Consider the following 20815-nt stretch of genomic DNA (forward strand, 5'->3'; position numbering starts at 1 on the left):
AGGCCGGAGCGCGGTGCCAGGCGAGTGGGAGGCTCGCTAGTGGGCCAAAGTTCAGCAGCTGCATCACAGCCCTGCGGCAGCGCCGGGCAGCGCCGGGGTTACTGCCGATCGCCGGAGCTGTTGCTATAGCAAAGCCATTGCATAACGCTCGCATTAAATCCGAGCGAGGAGGAGAGGAAGGCCACCCGATAAAGGTCGTCGCGTTGTACTCGTTTTGTGCATTGTTGCTGAGTCCCACTTAGCTGTTGCAAATCAAGTTCCAAGCATAGTTTCTGGCTGGGCTGCTGTGGAAGGCAGCACAGCTATTCACCGGCTCCAGGGAATGAGCGGGACCTGGCCTGGAGCTTGCTCATGTAATCGTTTAATTGGGGCATTCACATGAATGGGGCTGGCAAGACAGTGCCTGCAGAGGATCGTTTGCATGAGTAGAAACTTTGCATGTCAGTAAAGTTTGTGGGATCAAGCTCGCAGTTGAGAGAGATGTTTAACTTCTAGATACAAGTTGTCTTATAAAAGGAAGTGATTTGATGATTATAACAAAATTGGCACCTAGCTAGAGAGCTCAGGGCATCAGAACCTCGGCATTATAAAGGGTGGCTATGCCGTGCTTTCAAGAAATAATGCTCCTTTCTCATTACTTAGGTCAAATGGATTGCAGGAGATGGTTGTTGTGGGAGTCTGGGGATTTGGGAAACCTCTCTTTGGATGAAATTGGTACAGGGAAGCTGAAATGTGACGTGGGAAGCTGCGTTTGGAATTAGGCCATCATCCTGTTGAGATCTCTGCTGAAGTTGCATCTGCATTTACGTGAGTTTTGGCATGAGAAATAAATGTCCACGAAGTGACTATTCTGCACTTTCTTTTCCTAGATGATTAATTGAAATGGCCGAGGGATTGACTTGGCTACAGGCTTTTTCCAAAGGTTTTTGACAGCATTTGCGTGTTACATGAAATTGACCAAGGCCCATATCTTTGGTAGAGACAGTTACACTTCTGTCTTTTCTTCTCTTTGGGGGTCTGGCTCACGTCATTGAGTCAGCAGCAACATTCTGTATGACTTACCTGGGGCGGGATCGGAACTGCGGTTCTTTCCTGTACAGTATGATGTATTTATTATTCCAAGATTGGCTATTGTTGTTACCATGAAGTGGCACGTACAGGTTGTGGTATTTCAGTCATTTGCCTCTGAAGGATTTTGCTGGCTGCTGTGAGAGACTTTCTGTTCCTTGCCCATGGGTTTGTACCCTTTCCGCTGGGCACGTTACGATGTGCGTTGGGAACTTCAAGTGCCAGTACTGTAGTAAAATCATAGCTAGGGAGAACACACTGCCTTCCCGTTCCACCTATCTGCTTCCTGCATCTCTGCCGGGAGAGTGAGCCCTCCTGCCCTGCCTTCTGAAACTGGGCGTCTGTCCTTGAACCAGTGGTGCCAGAACTGGGGAAGGCAATTCTTGGTGGTGGGAGACAGCTTCTCTGTGCATGGATTAATGTGCTATGTCCCAGGCTGTGCCATGCTGCTCTGTTCTTCTTTCAAAGCATTTTGCAAAACAAAAGAAATGAGTAAGGGAAGAGTAAAGTCCTGTGGTCTGCTCCTCAGAGTCCTAATTTTGTTGGTGATTTGTATTTCAAATTTAAAACATAAGTTTTAATTGTAAGGTTGCCTGGCTTTTTGTTCTCACTCGGGACAGCTTAGACTGTCAGGCCCCAGATTAATTCCTAGGCACTATGGTAAAGCCAGTATTAATAATGAGGAAGTGAGCACTGCTGTGAGCTATTCCGGGAGCTGCCTGATCACTCCATCTAGGCCTTACGATGCTCATTTCTTACAGCACAGTTGGTGATTTCGGAGAGATGCGGTCCATGTTCTTCCCCATTACTGTCAGAAATACCAGAGTGGGCACAGACATGCTGAAGTAGTTAACAATTGGGTCCAAGAGCTAGGTATTGATGAGGCGAGTCCATCATTTTTTGGTTTCAGATCAGTTTATCCCCCATCTGGGAGCTGATACAGACAAGAGCAGATTGTTCTGGGAATGTGCAGCAAAATTGCCAAAGGCTACCAACTGCTGTAGTCCATGCGTGCTGCTCAAGCTCTCCACTCAGTGTTTCCATCACGCGTCGTCTTGGCCATAGGAAGGCGTAGAACTGAAGTGCTGTTTCGGGTATGCCTTTGCCCAGCAGTTGTGCTCCAGCATGCCAGATAATTGAGTGTCTGAAGATGTTTCTTTTATTGGAAGGCTGCAGATGAGATTGCCAGATAATGCTGATAGATGTTATTTGTCAGCCACTTGGGACAAATGCCAGAAATGCACTTTACCAACAGACACAAAAATGCTGGAGACTTCTTGTTTTCCTGGCACGTTTTTCTGAACTAGCTAGGAACTTCGGTGATCTGCTTTCCTGTGTACCTCTCTGAGATGTAAAAGGAATTGGTTTGATTTCACACTGCGCTATTGTCTGCTGCCCAAACCACATTTCAGTGGGCCAGAGGAAGAAGTGCTGACTCATAATTCAGCATGGCAGCCCCAAACCTCCCGAGACTACTAAGTCTGGCTTCTGACAGATATTTTCAGTGAACTCTATAATGGCCCGCAACAAATCACGCAGAAGTCCAGCTTCTATGAAATGAAAGGGAGGCTTCTTGCCCAGCACTTGGCGAGTCGCTGCTGGTGAGTCTGCCGTGCTGCAGAAACATGTTAAATGGTGCGTGGCTGAAAACAGGCCGCTGGTGTGGCACCTTTGGGCCCCACTCAGTCCAGGTGCACACAGTATGTTCTGGTCACATCACGGCTGTCAGGGAAAAAGGGCTGTAAATGGCCTTGGCATGGCATGTAGTGGGTGTGCAAAATGAATGCAACTCATACTTGAAAGAAAGTTGGGAACGTAGCTGAAAACACAGCACCCAGCTTGAGGGTGAAAGGTACGGGAGAGGACCTGCTCTATTTTTCCATAGTTGAGTTTTCTTTAGGGACTTGAACTTGATTGTTTTGTTACTACCAGTCTCACCAGGGTTCCTGACACAAGCTGTGGCACTGCATGGTTCTTGCAAAACATCCACTGCAGATTTCTGCTTAAATTGAAGCTGGGGCTTCTCAGCGTGGATTGAAGCAGCTGAACTAGAGGCCTCTCCTTTCACTGGCAGCTGAATTCAAAGCTGTGCATGACACCGAGGTGTGTGGTGCTCATTGCCATGGGCAGTTGATCAATCAGTAGCGATGACCACACAGTCGCTGAGCACATTCCAGCAGCACAGTTATAACATGAGTGTCACACCCGAGTGCGACGCTTGCACGAGACTCCCAAGTCATGTTTCTCCTCGTGTTGCATGTTTGCAGCGCGGCGTTGGTGGCTCTCTCAAGAGGCAGAGATGAGATTTGCTGGGTGAGACCAAGGATCTAACCTTGGAGTCGGAGATGTATACTGGGAATCTGTTCCTTAGCTGCAGCGTTGCGTGGTGACACCTTGCTACATGACCAGAGCAAGGCGCCCAGCAGGTGACACACCCAAATCCCCGCCACGTGCCTTGGCGAGCAGGGTCTTCATTGTTAGGATAACACTTGGCCCAGATGTCTCAGCTTTATTACGTGCACTGGAGTGTCTGGGGTATTTTAAACTTTAAATATTGCTGTGTTTCTGCTAGAAAGGATATGTTCCAGGGAGTATTCCTGGTATTTGCAGCTGAGAGCAAAGTGATTTGTGATGACATCTGATTTGGGAGTTTGTTCTCTGTTTGGCGCCAGCCCCTAAGGAAGTGCTAACTGCTCCAGAAGACATTACCCTTGTTGCAGAGTTCCTCTGCGCCACAGGGGCAGAGCTGTTCACTGTGCTCTACATTTTGGAGCTTTTTGCGGACTTTCGTGTGTTGTGGGCCGTAACACTTTTCTTCGAAGGATCTCAAACTGCTTTACATAGGTTTGAACAAATAATTATTTCTATTTCACAGGCATGACAAGTAGAAGATAGGAAAGCTGCGACTAAATCAGTGATCAGCTCAGGTTTAGTTGCGCTGAGTTTTGTTTCCTGCCTTACACAGCTGGGCCTGATGCCACTTGTAAACTAGGTTTTAAAAGTTACTTTTTTAAACTAGCTTTAGCCACTGTAGTTTCTATGCATTTCTGTTCTTGAAAGGTACCATCAATTGTTTTTGTTTAAAGACACTGAATATGAACTTGTTCCTACAGAGCTTTGTGCTGTAATTTATCAACAGGGCACTGAGGCACAGACGTCAAATGAATACCAGATTTCAAATTATGATAAGCAATTGTGTCATCTCTGTGAATAGACATTAAACTCTGCTGAGAAATCATCAATAATTCATTACAAAAATAAATGAGTACAGGGACATTTGGATGGGTCTTGCAAACAAGCAGTCCTGTGTTCTGTAATAATTCCTTGGAATTTAAACCGAAAGGATGCTTATTTTCCTCACGAGGGGGATCGGAGAGGCAGGCGCTGGTCTCTTCTCTCTGGTGACCAGCAGTAGGACCCGAGGGAGTGGCGTGGAGCTGCGGCAGGGCAGGTTCAGGCTGGGAAAAGGTTCTTTACTGGGTGAAGAAGGGTGGTCGGGCACTGCCACAGGCTCCCTAGGGCAGAGGTCACGGCACCGAGCCTGCCGGGATTCAAGAAGTAGACATGGGGTCTGATTTTTGGGTTGTCCCATGCAGAGCCAGGGGTAGGACTCCGTGATCCTTGGGGTCCCCTCCAACTTGGGATATTCTGTGATATGGTTCTATGATTATTTCTCAGACAAACATGTGATCGTGCCCACGTCAAAAAGTTTGTTCCCTAGAGCCCTAATTACCTGTTACTTCTGGGGAGGTCCGGATGGACGTGGAGCACCGTCCGAAGGAGCTGCGCTGTGTTTTTACGTAGCTCAGTGGAGAAGCGCGTACTGCTTGCCTGCACACCCGAGGAAGCTGAATGAAGTGCTCTCGTTGTCTGCTTTCCCTTTATGCATGACTTTTGCCTGCTATGGCCACATTAGTGAGGTCAGCACTTACTTGTCTTGTAGGCATCTAAACTTACTTAACTTACCTTTGAAATTTGAGTAAAGTAGGCCCAAAATTATACATTACAGAAGTTAAGAATGGGAGAAAAGGATTATGTCTGTTCTGCTTTTTTTTTGCTTTTGTGAAATATTTAAAATGCATTGAATTTCGAAATATTGTAGTCAGTGACATTTTTCCACGTCCTTTGTCCTCTACCTACACAAAAACTTGAGATTCTTACTTCCATTCTTAAAAGACAAATCTCAGAATAATTTGGGTTTCCCTACTATGGGAAAAGGGAGGAAGCTGCCAGTGTAAAAACTGCACCGTGGGCTTCTCTGTCTTAGGTGGCTTTAATTTGATCATTTGACAATTAGCACCCCGCTTTATTCCCTCTCCTAAATTGTAGATGGTTACATTCCAACAGGCACACAGCATCTCTCCTCTGTTCAGCATGATGGCGTGAGATGCTGCTCGTTTGTCTAAGTGGGATTGTTTCATTTGTATCTGAGATGCACATGCAGCCTAACAGCAGTGCCTCCCTCCTGTTTGTAATTGTCCATTATAGGAAGAGAAATTTATAAATAGTTATTGAAGGAGGGATTTAGAGGCTCTGCTTCAAGACCTAGGGCTAGCATGTCTTAACTTATCTTAGCATAATCTCAAAAATAAAAGTTCTCTGCTCTACTTTAGGGAGCATGAAATAATTTCTGTTTACTCGTTTTTTTCAATTACTTTGATGCTATGATATAAAGGTCACTGATTGCCTCTAGTCATCACATGGCTTTTTCACTAATTGTGCACTCACGTCATTTTGTTCTGTGGGATCTTTTGCTTTTTGATCCAGTTTCAATTGCCCAGATGTTCATTTTATACAGTTAACTTTATACAAAGGGCATCCTTTGTTCCAGCAAACACATTGCGGTCATTGTTCTCAGCTGGGAACCTATTGCACAGCACTTCACCTGTTTCCTATGTAATCCGCCATCCATCTCCCGACCTTTGTGCTGGTTTAATGTAAAATCGTTCAATGGGGAGAGGAGGGCTAAGGAGAAATTGTGCAAAAATGTTTCCTGGTCCCCAGCCTTGGATTGATTAAGATCATGCTGCAGGATAAAAAGGCGATAAGAAATAGGAAAGCTCTTTCATCTTGACCCTTTTGGTGTGTAGCGGGATAGAAAATCTTGTTAGTACCTTGAAAGATTTGCTGTGGTGTTTCATAATGTATTGATGTAGAACTAGGTGCCATCTAGAAGGAACCTTATAGAGTTGTAACCTATAAAGGTTTCATGTCAAGGCAGAGATGGTGCTTGCCAGTTTCCACCAGGGTAAACATCACCCGCACAGCTTCCGAGTGCACCCAGGGGCCTGAAGGTTGCCCGATTCAACGTGTTGCAGGACAGACAGATCTCTGACTGTAAGTGTCCCGTGTAGGACAGCCCATTCGCTCCTTGTCAAGGCACGTGGACATCACGTAGACTGCTCATTTCACTTAACCTTTAGGGTAGTCATGAGAGCTTAGTTCATGAGCAGAATAAATTCCGTGGAAGGCTTTGAAAGAAGATTGTATAAATGCACTGGCTGTTGCTAGAAGACCTGTGGCAGATAAGCAGTGGAAAATTGGACATGGAGTAAGCAGTATATCATGAAAGACAGTTGTCACTTGGTAATATATCTCTGTGAAGGTTTTTAGAACTCTGTCTTGGCCGAAAGAAGCCTTCCCAATGACAGGAATCTAGCTGTCTTCAGCCTAAACATTCCTAGAAAGATGACCCGACAAATCGTCAGGGCTACTGGCGGGGGCAGCATCACTGGCAACATGCGCAGTGTTTTAATGGCCAAGGCTGAGGCAGAAGATGAGCTACGCTCCCCAGCAGGCAAGGGGAGGAGGCCTGGAGAGGAGCTGGCATCAAGCAATGATTTTTTTATGTTTATTTCATTCAGCCAGCTGTAAGACTGCTGGGCAAGATCTGCACAAGGTTGAATTTTGGTTTAACTTGCTGATAGGATTTGCTGTGGCTCCCCACTGTGGTGTTCTTCCTATGCAGACCCTGGGGAGGGGAACTGCAGATACCAACATCTGCTCTGCCTGCTGAGCTTGGCAAGGAGGAGAGAAAGGAGGTGAGAGGGAGGAAAACAGGGAGTCCCGTGGGGTTCTCACCGCCGATGGTGGTGTTGCCTAGGGTGGATCAATGGAAAGCTAGAGTATTCTTGTTTTCAGAAGCACAATGTTTCCTGTGACTGGGTCTGCTGAAATCAGCGAGCAGAGACAGACACTACTCCATGCTGCAGAAGCTGCAGCTTCATATTTCTCCATTTCTCTCTCCCTATAGTCTGTAGATCCCTTGGCAAAGCTGTCAGTTCCCTGTGCTGTGCACAACACGCATTCCACTGAAAACAGCTGGAAAAATGCAACATTTCTGGAGAGAAACCTAATGAAATCATTAAAAATATTTTTGCCTCTTCCATGCATCTCCCTATTTTTCCCAGGTCAACACAGGCTGGATCCAAGCAGCCACCTGCATTCACTGTCACTCGTGGAATCCCATAAACATCGCTCCCAGGCCGTAAGCGTTTGGTGGAAATGAAGCCAAGTGACCAAACCTCTGTACCCTTCCCACCAGCACCCCCAGCAGCGTGACCTGGGAGGCCTTCCCGTGCAGGATTTATATCTCTGTCTGTCTCGGTGACTGACAGCAGCAACAAGGAGCTCTCTGGGGCAGAGGACGGGGAGGGAGAGCGTGGGGAATGCTGTCTCCTGGGACAAGCTCCAGTCTGCTCCAGGGAATGTGCTAGTTTTCACTCCTTTGTAGTCCTTTATCTCAGCCCTTCGACCTTCAGCTCTGAAGCATTATCTGCCTTAGCCAGAAAGGCAGCCTGCGGAATTAACCATTGAAATGCTGAATGTTTCTGATACTAAGTCCTGAAAGTATATGCATTACGGATGCAACTTATTTGAATAGTTCAGGAAACCAGTGGACTTCTCGGGTTTGGCGAGCACTGATTCAGAATATTAGGAAAAAATATTTCTACTGAATAGGTGAGTTGTGAAGTACAACAGTTTTCAAACTTTGTATGCACCTACAAAGTTCCCAGAGCATGCAGAGACCTCCTGTAAGAACATCTGTGTGCATTGCCATACGGTGTATGTGAACTTGGTTGTCTTTGTCACCTTTTTGTCCTTAGCTGGGCTCCATTATTGATCTCCAGAGCACAGGCAGAAAGCCATTGGTCTCTTGCTTTCCGTGGGGTCCCTACTATCATGGTAACGCCTAAATTTTTGACTTTACAAAGTATTATGCAAACTCTTACAAAAAATAATAAATAAAAATAAAAATAAAAATTCTGGAGGAGTGAGATTGATGTATTGGCTGCTCCACTCCTGGCTTCTCTGGGTGACTTTGGGCATGTCATTTAACCTGCATGCCACTTTTCATGTTTGCAGAATGAGCTAAGAATACATCAGTGGGCCATCGTAGCTATTAATGAGTTATAAATATGCTTATGTACATGTGTGTCTGGTTTGGCAGGATCAGCTACTCTGTCTTTGGTGCTTGACAAATGGTACAATGCAAGGAAAAAAATATTTTCCTTACTGGGAGTGAGTGAGCAGCAGAAAGTGGGTAGAAGTAGATTTTTCTTTGCAGAATACTCCTGCTTAATCAGTTTGGTGTTCACGGAGTTAATTTGCTCATGCCTTCAGATTGTTTTGTTTCCAGGGATTCTAAACCCTTGCCTCCAGCTGTTCATTTCCATTGAAGGAGGATGATCTTTATCTGTCTAAACTAGTTAAAACCTGCTCCACTACCCGACAGCCTTTTTGGAGACAGCCCAATAAAGCTGAGTGCAGTGGCTCTGACACCAAGAGCCTCCTGGACATCATAAATTCCAAGCCCTGTTTTTTTTCTGACCTCTTGCTGTTGGAACACCGTTCCTGCTTTAATGAGACTCTTCGCTTCTTCCACAGCTCCATATATCCACTGTCCAAAATGGGCAATGGTATTTGCATTGGAAGTGGCCAGTGGAGAATCCCTTTTAGACTAATTTACCACTTTAATATTATCTGATTAAGCCTTCACACAACCTCAAAGGTACCATTCAAGTAACTGGAGCGGTCTTAGACTTGCACTTAGACTCTGCTCAGTGTGCACATTACTTGGGGTATTTTAGTTGAAGCACATTTTTAAAATGTGCTCTGTTCAAAGCTTGCTGTGACGTGGTGGGACTTGTAATACCTTCAGGGCCACTTCATCTTCAAACACGAGATGTGAAAGTTTTTGTCTCGAGCAGATTAGATGCAGATTTGTTAACCTGATAAGACAGCCGCTAGATGTACCAAAGAACCTTTCCTGTGATGAAAATCTACGCCTTGTATACATCAGACGAGGATGCTGTCTGCACAAGAGGGAATGGCAAACAACAAGAAAAATTTCTGTTGCTGGTAATGTCACTACTGGGACCATAACTAGAATGGTATAATGTTATTACTGTAGAAACACCGGCTCTTGTTGCAGAGGTTTCTAACAGCACATTATTTTGGCCCGTGCTGAACATGGGTATATAATACAGTGGTTAATATCCTAATGGCCAGTTTGTACTTTAGGCTCCTCCTTTTACTACAACTACTGTTAACAAGGGGAAAATCTGTGGCCAGAAGACCTCTTGTGAAAACCCAGGCTGAGCTTTATTTTGGAATGTGCCAAGGAGACATTTTCCTGTTGTTTTGTTGCAGATGTTAAAGTTCTTGCTATCTGGGGAGTCAGCAAGGCACTAAGAGCGTTGGGAAGTGGTGCTGCTGCTCGCTGCAGCAAACAGCTGGATCACTTCAGAGTCCAACCCGGTGTGTCTGTGTGAGAAGGCTGTGTAGTCATTTTTGCTAAACCACCTCACAGCAATTATCAGACTATCAGAGGACGGAAAAGGTCTGAGAAAAAGACCAGTCAGTTTAACATGTCATCATTGGTGTTTAGCAGCTGCACGTTATGCTGTTGTTACTAATAACCTAACTTTGCAAGCAGTGTTTTCTTGGCATCATTCATACATAATTACTGGGGGGGTCAAATTCAGCTCTCAGTTGTGTAAATATGGAATAATTCTGTTGGCTTCCTGGTGTTATTTTGCATTTGGCTCATGGTCCCTGCCCCTAGGAGCTTGCAATCTGAAATACCCAGGCAGAGTGTTCAGTCACAGATGAGTTGGTATGCAAAGATTAAAAAATTGGATGAAGAACTACTATCAAATCCATGCAATGTAATTACAGCTATGTTGTCCTTTGGTTGAGGTTAATGGATTATTCCTGTACAAAGGAGTAGCACTTTGATTGTTGCTTTTCATATGTAATTCACCAGCAGATTACAATTGGAAAGTCTTTGGGGAAAATGAGTTTTGAAAGGGCTTTTAAATAAAGATCTAGTAGTTATTTCTTTGTGTATATAGAGAGAAATTTGACAGGAATGAACAGAGAACAAGAATTATTGAACAAAATAGGTGTTGCTTGAAGTAAAGCAGTCAGAAAGTCTACCATAATGGTACGAGAGAGAGCTTCTATGAGAAGGGTGTTCTCTGTTGTTTCACTTCCAACTCCCCCAGTATACAAGCTTGTAAGACTCTTACGTAAGGTTTGGTGGCTTTATATGGTAAATAAATTTTTCTTGATTTCAGTCTCTGATAAGAGGATCTCTCTTTTCTGGCATAGTCTTTATAAAGTTCTCAGGAGTTAAGTGACTAATCGCACTTATCATTTTTTAGGGATCTTCCAGATAATCCTTCTGTTGAATGGGACACACAGCTCCTCGCTGCCTTTGTGCTGAAGCATATAGAAGACAATAACATCAACCTGGTAATGTGAAATTCCCTACCTCATGGGCAGTTTCCACAGCACTTTTGAGCTAGTGTTCTAGTCTTTCCCTTCACTCTGAAAGCTTTCTTTGAAATCTTCAAAGTTAAGTTTTTGCTTCTTTGCTTTAGTAACTCCTCAAATGTTTTCAACGTTTTAAAGCAGTATTTTGCCACTGTTGCTAGCTTTTGATGATGAAGAGGGTCTGTCTGGGATTTAGGCTTAGGTTTAGACTTAGATTTGAAGTGCATTGGCAGTCATGTATTAGAGGGCTAGTTTAGCAGGCATGTCGGTCAGGATTGAAGGGTATTGAACCACAGTTCCTAGGAATAGAGTTTTTTCCACAGAACGGGGAAAAGGTATGGAAAAAGTTGCGCTCCGTTCTTTTCTGTTGAACCTTGCTGTGATCATGCATGTCACTGTCACACACTGATTAGCAGCAAAATCACAAAACCCTTAAAGCCTTGCAGCAATTTACAAAACAAGAAGCCACATCTCCTGTAGCATGAAAGCCCCATAAGAACGAAAAACAGCAACATGCGTCCAATTCTGTATTGATTCTATGTTTAATTTTCCATGAAATACATTGCTGTGCACAGAGAAAAATCCAGTTTTCCTGGAGTCCTTTTGTGCCTTTTGATCCAGTAAATAGAAAAGTTTTAATCTGATCTGAAAGCTCCTAACACAAGAGGATTTGTATTGCATGTTTGTGACTCTCCTGGGCACTAGGACAAGCGCACCAGAATCCCAGCAGAAACTCTGAAAACACTTAAACTTTCTCTAGATGGTTAGAGAGGGTTAGATTTTTGCCTCAGAGGAAATTAAGCTCAAGCTGTTTGTGCTGGGGAAGGCAGGAGTCTGGTACTTACATAGAGTGAGCTGAAAAATCCGGTGTGGGGGTTTCAAAGCAAGAAATATGCACAACCACTAGTGCTCACCCTGCTGTGCTGCTGGTGGAGGGTGTAGCTTTAGTAATGAGGAGCACTGTGGCAGGGCCCATTGCATTCCCCTCAGCAGTTCCCTGAGCAGCAGTGAGGACAAATTACTGTAGCAGAACACGTCAGCAGCATCAGTGGCCCCTGAAGCATCTTCATGGGAGTGATGGTAATGAAGCACTCTGTAAACTTGCATTATTTTAAGTGTCACAGATAATCACACAGGTCTCAGATGTCTGCTGTAATACCTTTCAGGAAGGAACAGACCTAGTCTGCCAGCAATGGAAAGCAAGCACCTAATTGCCTTTGTCCGACATTCAGCATTTTCAAAATTCAGAACTTGCTGTTTGCCAGTCTTTGAGCATCTCTGCTGTTCTGAGACAACGGCCTTGTCTTGAAGGGTAAACTGAGTCTATTTTTCACTAATGTTGACATTGGTAGAATTAACTAAAAATGTTAACAGAACCTTGTCAAAATGTAAGTTAACAGGGCTTCAAACCCAGCAAGCTAACAGTGGAGTTAACATGATTGGAAGATACATATTGTCTTAGTTATCCCAATGGGACAACTTTCCCCAGTTCTCCCTGTAGTCTTATCGTAGACAATGATATCTTTTATTTACAGAACACATGTGTCATCTGGCAGTGGAGAAGCAGGCTGCAATTCCAACGTGTCCGAAAGGAAAGATTGCAAGGCATGGAGTTACACCATGCTATGCATATTTTTGTTCCATTGCATAGTTACTCATTTCCTCAATTGCCCTGGAAGTCCAAGGGTAACTCAATCTTTTTGAGAGCTACAGGGACATATTTCATCCAAGCTGTATATTAAATAGTGCAGACATGGAAATTAACGGGTGGTGTACTCAATGCCAAAACTAATTTACAGGCTTTGGAAATTATTTCCTGCCTGCAGTATTTCTAAGCAAAACCCAGTGTTGCTGGGAGAGGCAGCCAAGGATAGTGTGTCTCAGTCCATATTAGAAAGTATTTGGTGTGTTAAAAACAAGTTATGTAGTGCAGTGTGGGCCCCAGGCAGCCTCTGGACTATGAAATTCTGCTCTTCAGGATCTCAGGTTTGGTGATAGCAGAGCTTAGATTAGGAAGTAACATTCAGACTGTGTTTGGAGCAGATGCAGTGCCAAGACCAGCATTCAGCAACACCACGTTCTTGTAAGATGCCGGCCGCTATGGATTGAGGGAAACATCGTCCATTCAACTGCTTGTGAAAGAGTCCCATTGTCTTTGGTCAGCTCCAAATCAGTCAAGAAAGCCAGGCTTTTCTACAAATCGCGTTCAGATAAGAGCTTGTGTCTTAGAGGGTGAGTTCAGCTTTGATGCTTTTGATCTTGGACTCCACACTGCCCTAAAATTCAGGAGCATTTGAATGTTTGATGTCTATGCACAGTTTTCAGTGCTTTTACAGAACAGCGGATATGCGGTGTAGCATGTGACGTTTGCCTAGTGAAAGCAGCAAAGCTGGGACAGACTTTGGTATCCCGTTTCCTCCCTTCTTCACCTATGCTGCAGTCTCCTGAATTGCGCTTTGGGATATGTGAGTGGAAGACCCCCAGGACCTTTTGTTCTAAGAGCTGATACATGAGTTTGACTCTTGCTGTTCAAACACAATGGACGTTAGATTGTTGATAGTGTTTCATTTTTTTTTTCTGTCATCCAATTGTCCATTCTTTTTAATCTTTAGCTTCTCTAGTTTAGTAGCAATAAGAAACAACTCAAACAAAACACCCTCACAATCAAGGATCAAAGGGAGCTTGAGTGTCACTGGCCTCTGCAATGTAAATTGGGACTACGACATGATGTTCAGAGGAAAGCTATTAGAAATGGAGTTTCTTGCTGTAGCATTTTATGAGATGGCCTATTTTGAGAAGGAAAGACATTTCTATCCCCACCAGTGTACTTGAGCAGATGTGTTCTCTGTTTGAAGCACTAGATGATGCCAGAAAGAGTGAAGGAGACCCACAGCTTTGAGTGCTTTTCTTCTCCAATACACATGGTATGTGGAGGGATCATGGACTACAGACCTCTCAGGAGTTTTCTCTTCTGCTCGCAATTGAGTAATTTCCTCTGTGCTCTCCCCCCTCCGGAAGGGATTTGCGGACCTGTTTGTCTTGGCTGCTGCTCTAGTTTCCACTAGTGAAAGCTCTATTTCCTGAATACCAAGGTCACCCAGAAGAAAACCCAGCAACACCAATGGCAGCAGCTCCCATTTCAGAACAGGTGCGGGGAGGGAACTCCCTCTTGCCCTGAAGATTTCATTGAGCAATAATTTCCACATCAAGTGTATTTCCTATCCTAGCCTTTTGCTCCCAGAACTGGCTAAGCCTGTTTTTAACCCAGACAGTTTCAAGATGTTCAGGTTTTTTCATCCTGCCCTGATTGTTTGCTTGATTTCCTCAGCAGCCTGGTTCAGGTTATATGTTCAAAGCAAGCACACCAGCTAGCTGCACCATGTGGAAGAAGCAAATGCTCCCATGTGAAAATATCTTTAGCATGTGAGAAAGAAATTCAAATTTGTTATCAATGAAATTAATCCCTGAAGCCAGAGGAATATATTTCCATGTGATTGCTGCCTGCTTTAAGTCAGGAGTACCACAGGGATGCTGCAGAATCAGTGCCTCATTAGACCACAGACCTAGAAGCTCCACGTTGGATAGGTGGGACATCACGACTTGGTCTGAGTCAGCCTGAAGGATCTAAGGGCAAGGGCTAGTGTTTCAGAGATGACCTCTTTGCAGGTAAAGTGAATGCCACTGTGGCCAGGTCGGTGTGCAGGTAATTGTGCGCACAGATTTGTATACCTGAGGAGGGAGGCTATTCAGTTGCAAATGTCCTAACAGTAAATTAGACAACATCATTTGAAAATTAACTTCATGCGATCCCTTTAGTTGGTTCAGACGTTACATAACTGCAGCAGCACTAAGAACAGCAGCTCCTATTTCAAAACAGATGTGGAGAAGGAAAACCTCCAAAGGTGTTTCTAAACAGATAATTTCCACGTCAAGAATATTTACTAACCCAGCTTCATGCTTCCAACATGAAGTTTCCTAACCCAAAAGTTGGCCTGAGACAGTTTTGTCAAAACAATGTTCAGCTTATTTCATCTGCTCACTGCAGTCTCTTATCTTGATCTTTGGTTTGTTCTCTCATGTTCCCCATAGAAGAGAAAATGTGTACTTTGGCTTGAGTTTTCAGCTTGGTTTCCCAAGGAAACAAGAGTATTGCAATTGTATTTACATGTGTGTGCATGTGCACGTTTCAAAAGACTTCAGAGCCCATTAGCCAGTTTCAACCACATTTGACAGCAGAGTAGTAACCTCAAAGATGATGTATTTGTACAGGTTACATGGACAGAAATGGTCAGGCAGAAGAGACAAAACCTCTCTTTGTCCCTGTTAAGTTAAAAGGTTTAGCACAAGCCCAACCCGGAGCAGACTCGCACTGTTAATCACCTGCTTTGGAATTTATACTGCCGGCGGTGAGATGAATACATTGCCATCTTAGGAGAGTGCCACTCTAGGTAGAAGTGACTTCAAGCATGTCTTTTCTTATCTGTAAAATACAGGGTGCTATGCTGGCTCCCTGAACTGTGCAGAATTTAATAACATCTTTCCCAGATGAGTTGCTCAGAAAGCTGATAACCTAGGGAGGCCCAAGCACCATGCCAGACCACACAGTCCCTGCAGAGAGCCTCTCAGGTAATGCTGAGGTACAAAAAAAAAAGCAGCCCAAGCAGAAGACATATTTTTTCTTATAAAGGGGATGATCAGGAAATGCTTCTTAGTACCTGAACAAAACCACATTGGGTCCCCTGACTTCCTGCTGCTTGGTGGCAATATTGCTACAGCCACTGAGCAAAGTGGAAAGTCTAACTGTGGACCTGTACTGGGTGGGTGGGTTTATAAGCAGGTTTGTCTGGAGTTTTTGGTTTTTGAAGTGTTTCTTATCACTGTTTCAGTGTTTCCTCTCCCTCTTTACACAGTATCTCCTGTGTTTGAGGGCCTCTCCTGTTGGAGGGTGGAGTAGAAAGTTGCAGGACGGGCAGGGTAGCTTTTGATCTTCCTTGATCTTTAACCCAGTACTTCAGGCCCTGCTTAAAGAATAGATTTTGAGAAGGGAGCTGTGGTGACTAAGCAAGGCAATAGCATTTCCTTCCCTGAAGAGAGAACAAGCTGGCAAGGAAGCAGATATTGATTGAAATGTAGGGAGGTTTTAATTTCTTCCTGGTCACAGGGAAGGGAGCTGTGAAGAACTCTGCTGCTTGGCCTCTCCCTCAGTGAAAACCTAACTTTAGGCTGTTCACCATCTGGAAAGCGTACCAGTAGCACCACAAATACCCTGCCTGCTCTACACCCTGTGCTGCCAGTTTGTCTTCCAGGTTGGGAGCAGGAGCTTTTAAATACCGTCTTCACAGTACTGGGCAGAGTGAGCCCTTTGGGTGGGTGCTTCACCCCTAACACATTATTGGTAGGTTTGAGGGCAGGGAGCCAAGGGTACTCTGTGCTTTGGACAGTGACTTGTTAATGCTGTATTCGCACATTACTTCTGCATTATGGAGTTCCCATTTCTCCCTGCAGAGAAGCAAAACAGCAATAGGATCTTCACATTCAGCTAACAGCCTGACTTGGTTGTACAAAAAGTGAAGTCAGACAATTCTTTAAAAAGGCTTCATCTCATACCAGATTATCACTATGTTATCCTGTGATGAAACCTCGTTACAATCAGGACAGTAATACATAATTGTGTTGCTGTTGTTAGAGCAATATGTCCTGACTCACAACACAGCAAACTATAGCCTTCACCTTGCAATCCACAGGCATTCTGGTATGTTCTCAGATCCAGGAGAGGGTGATTTATGGAGCTGGACCACTTGGGTCAAGACCAAGTTTGCATCAGATCACTCTGAAAGTAGCCTTCGGACCATAAGTAACAAGTGCATCCTGCCGCTGGGAACATGATCCTTCTCCTTTTCCTGTTGTTTAAGCTCTTAGACTAGGTAGCCATTAGTTCCAAAGTGTCTTCACTTGCTTGTTTAGTTGTGTTTCTATAGCATGAGTTCACACACAAGGCCTTGTTGTGCAACACGAAAACAACTCTTTAGAGACAATGGGCTGGGGCAGTGCTGCTTTAGATGTTGACGTTGGTTACTGCGCTCTTTCTTCTTCAAAACATTTATTGTTTCTGTGGTTTTGTTTTGCAGGTGGTAAGCTTTGATGCGGGAGGAGTGAGTGGTCATGCTAACCACATTTCTCTTTACACTGCTTTAAGGTACAGTGTTCTGCGTGTTTCGTTGGAGGCCTCGCTGTAGCATTACAGCAAGTGAACAGGGTGTTTGTGTGTCAGCAGATAATGACTAGCTAGAGCCAACAGAAGTATTAACTTCGCTGTTACACCTGAGTTCCAGGCCATGGGACATGATACTATTTGGAGGAAGTCCCACAGTGTTGTAAATGACCCACAGCATCCTTTATTATTCCACCTGGTGCTGCTTTGCTAGTCTTCCTTTCCCTGGGGCCTCTTTTGCTCTTCCTGTTCTTGGTCCCAGTGCACCAGGACCTTCTGATTCTTAGCACTGCTTAGTGGATGCAATTCCACTAAAATACGCAACAGATCACTTTGCATTTCTGGTTTGAGTAGTGTGTGTGAATAGCTGATGTCAGAGCTGGGGCTAGTTGGTGGATTTTGGAGAGGTTTGCACCATTGTTCCAGAGGATGTTGCCATCCCAGCTGGGTATCTGCATTTACCACTTTGGGCCAAGGATATTGCTCTTTCACTAGAGCAGTTCCTATTTACTGCTCCTCATAAGTCAATTCATTGTTTTACCGCTTTATTCTTTAAATTCGGAGAGCCTCTGTCTCTGTGCTGTGATGTAGGAAGGATGCTAGACTAAAGTCTCTTGTATTAAAATCACCCAAATGTTTCCTGGCAAGACAACTGTATTTTAACTGTCTGTTCAGTCAGACTTCATTGTGTCCTAGAGAGATCTCCCCCAGAGCTGCCCCTGCCTTTTCCAGGTATGAGAAGAACTCTTTGCAAGTATATCTTGTATTTTTAGCACCCATTTGTTTTCTGAATCATCTGTGCGATTCAAATAACTCTGGCTCTGCAACATCACAGTCATTTGCCTTTCTCGCTTGCCTGACGAAAGCGGCAGTGCCACATAACCCTTATGTGACCCATGGAGCTCCTCTGGGAAGATGCTGAGAGTTTTTGATCCTATCTGATGCCTAGAACTCAGTGTTAGATCATGTCCTTTTCCAGCAACTTCTGAAATATCCTAACGGAAAGAAAGGAGGTGAAGTTAAAGCAAACAGTGTGTGTGTTTGCGTTAAGCAGGGAGATGCTTTCCAGCACAATGTTGTTTGTGGAGTGAGTGAAGGACAAAGATTGATGGCCAATGCTCACACCGTTGGCACAGAGGGAGGAGAGAGCTTCCAGCTGCCTGGACCTTAGTGTTTGCTAGTCAGTCGCCATACAGCCAGCAAATAGGAATAGAGGACAGACTATGAGGTATTCCCCTACATCCTGAAGAGATACAGGGAAAACAAGCTAGCAGCTGAACTGTGTAGAAAATGTTTAGGAAGAGCTCTCAATTTTGATCCCAGCTCTTCTGCTGTCTCGCTTTGTGGCTGTGCAGAAATCACTTCCCCACCTTCGTACTTTAGGTTTCCTGAGTGTGCACTGGGCTATTAACCTTTTTCTTGTCTCAGAGTTTGTTACTAGGAAGTATTCATTATCTGCAAGCACCTTGAGCTCAGATCTTTGTATTAGTCCTTAGTCTACAGCAGAATATTGTCCTGGGCAGATGGGATGTCTGCTGATAATGGCCACTGGGGTATAAGCAGCTCTCAGTAACTAAGGGCTGGTTTGTGTCTTGTCTCTTTTCCGGTCCTGAATCAGCAGAAATAAGCATGGCAGCCCAGTCATCTGCATTTGGCAGGAGTGATGCTGTGGCCACTGAAAGGTTAAGTTTATTTTTAGTGGCTTGCTTGCTCTCATTATTTTTCAGTTTGTGTCATGGAGGAAGTAGAGCGTGACTGTATCACTCCTGATTTTCAGTACCCTGATGAATTCTCGCGTATCAGCTAGTGCAGGCAGCACTGGGAGCATATGCTGAGGCTTCTCACGTACCTCCCTGCTAGCAGGGCTTTGCAAAACAGCGCTTGCTGCCCCCAGGGCCCCAGTGCTACATGGCAAGAAAAAGGCAAATGAACTCTTCCCTCCCGGTATCATGTGCAATGTATTTATTAACCATCTTTAAACAAGGTCCGCAGGGTTCTGCCTCCACTGTGGCTGTAAGTGGAAAGGGTGAAGCAGAGGGCTGGTGCAGCGATTCTCAGCTCTTTGGGATGCTCCCAGTCTATGGGGGATCTGCCTTACGTCCACTAAGAGGTTTCTTGCTGCAGGAGCAGAGGTACAACAGGACATATCCAACCTGCAAGTGCTTGCTTCAGGAGTTAGAAATTATTGAACAGCATCAAGGAACAAAACAGTTCAGGAAATGGTCATAACTGAGCAGATACTCAGCATTATCTGCTAAGGGTGTAAATATCCTTCCTAGGGTCTGGGACAGAGGTTGTGTTCAGAGGAGCAGGAACTATTTGGAATCGGTGTGCCTTACACTTGCACTAAACATCCTCTTGACACCTTGTGGGGAGTCCAACTGCTGTTACGTGCCTAGGCTTCAGATCTATGCCATGCCAAAGTTCAAGGGTGGATTTGTTCCTTTGCAAGGGAAAAATAAGGAAAAAAAAAAAGAGGAGGATTGCTGAGGAACAGATTTCTATTTGATTTCATTCTCCCCTGGGAGTATTTCAGTTCTGCCTTCCAGACTGGAAAAAAAAAGTCAAAAAAAAGAACACCAAAAAAACAAACAACCCACTACAGCAAAGAAGGGAGAATTGGACACAGGCCTCTGTAGCTCTGTTTCTTTCCCCATGGCCTTGACTTGGCAACATCATTCTCTTATCCCCGCGACAGGAGCTTTCCCTCTAGCCAAGAGAGGCTGGACCCTGTACACACATCCACAAGGAAGAGCCGGTCTCGAGTGACATGACGGTCACTTAACTCCCTTTCTCAGCACTGGGTCAGTAACTAGGCACTACAATAATAAGCGTGGTAAATACTACGTGACAGGAATATTTGAGAACCTCTCTTTCCTGCTATTTGAAATGACAGTCTTTGCACTGAGATCACATGTAATATCAAGGAGTTTTAATTTTGCACGTCATCGTGCGTTTTGATTTTATACAAGCCCCCTTGCCCAGTAGCCTAGCAAATGGAGGGCTGTTGATTTTGTTGTTGGCTTGCTTAAGGTGGAGAGGAATGGTCTTTGTGAGGGAGAGGCAGGACCGTACCACTTGTTTTCTTCAGTGAGCAATCAAATCCATTTCAGCCCAGCTAGAACAGTAAAGAATAGTCCTTGTCTGCTTAGGGCAGAGCAAACTGAGTGGAAAATAGGAGGTGCTATATTTAACCACTGTGCATTATGTTGTTATAGCAACTGCATCCATAAATCTTATATCAACGATGCCGTATAAAAAGCTACATCAAAGAATCATTAGCTGAGCCTATTCTCGTCAACTCCATTTGGAAAAACACCTCTCAGTCCTGCAGGATGTTTCTTACCATCCGTCAGCTCAGTGGTAGGTTGTAAATAAGACTGTGCAGAGGTGATATTTGTGAGCTTAGTGCTTTATCTCTCTTGAGTTGATTATGATGCAGCTTGAGTGCCACCGATGCCTTTTTGCACTTAGGTGTGACAGCCTGACTTTTGAACGCCCCATTTATGAATGCCATGGGACATAGCGTCACGCAGGTGGGTTGCACCAGGGCTCCTTGAAAGAGGAGGATTGGTTAAATGCCAGTTACATGTAAGTATATCAAAACAATGACCAGTGCATTGTCCAGACAAATCCCACAGACTCAGTGGGTACAGCTCTCAAAAGCCAGCAACCGGATTACACCCCTACAAAGCACAGTTCTGCTCAGATTGAGTCTCCAAGGTCAGGTCATCAAGGACACGTTGAGCAAGAAGC

At 44.6% G+C, this 20815-nt stretch overlaps 1 protein-coding gene across 3 annotated transcripts in view; it reads left to right on the plus strand.

The window, feature by feature from the left end:
* Positions 1-20815, plus strand: part of PIGL (phosphatidylinositol glycan anchor biosynthesis class L) — a 65462-nt gene that overhangs the window by 30651 nt on the left and 13996 nt on the right. For all 3 annotated transcript variants that reach the window (XR_007709061.1, XR_007709062.1, XM_050714796.1), the window contains 2 exons: positions 10737-10827; positions 16977-17044. Coding sequence is in view for 1 of the 3 variants with exons in the window: in XM_050714796.1 (XP_050570753.1) it covers positions 10737-10827; positions 16977-17044 (159 nt within the window). In the remaining 2 variants the exon portion in view is untranslated. The remainder of the gene's footprint in view (positions 1-10736; positions 10828-16976; positions 17045-20815) is intronic.

The sequence above is a fragment of the Cygnus atratus genome, chromosome 20, assembly GCF_013377495.2.
Source record: "Cygnus atratus isolate AKBS03 ecotype Queensland, Australia chromosome 20, CAtr_DNAZoo_HiC_assembly, whole genome shotgun sequence".
NCBI lineage: Eukaryota > Metazoa > Chordata > Aves > Anseriformes > Anatidae > Cygnus > Cygnus atratus.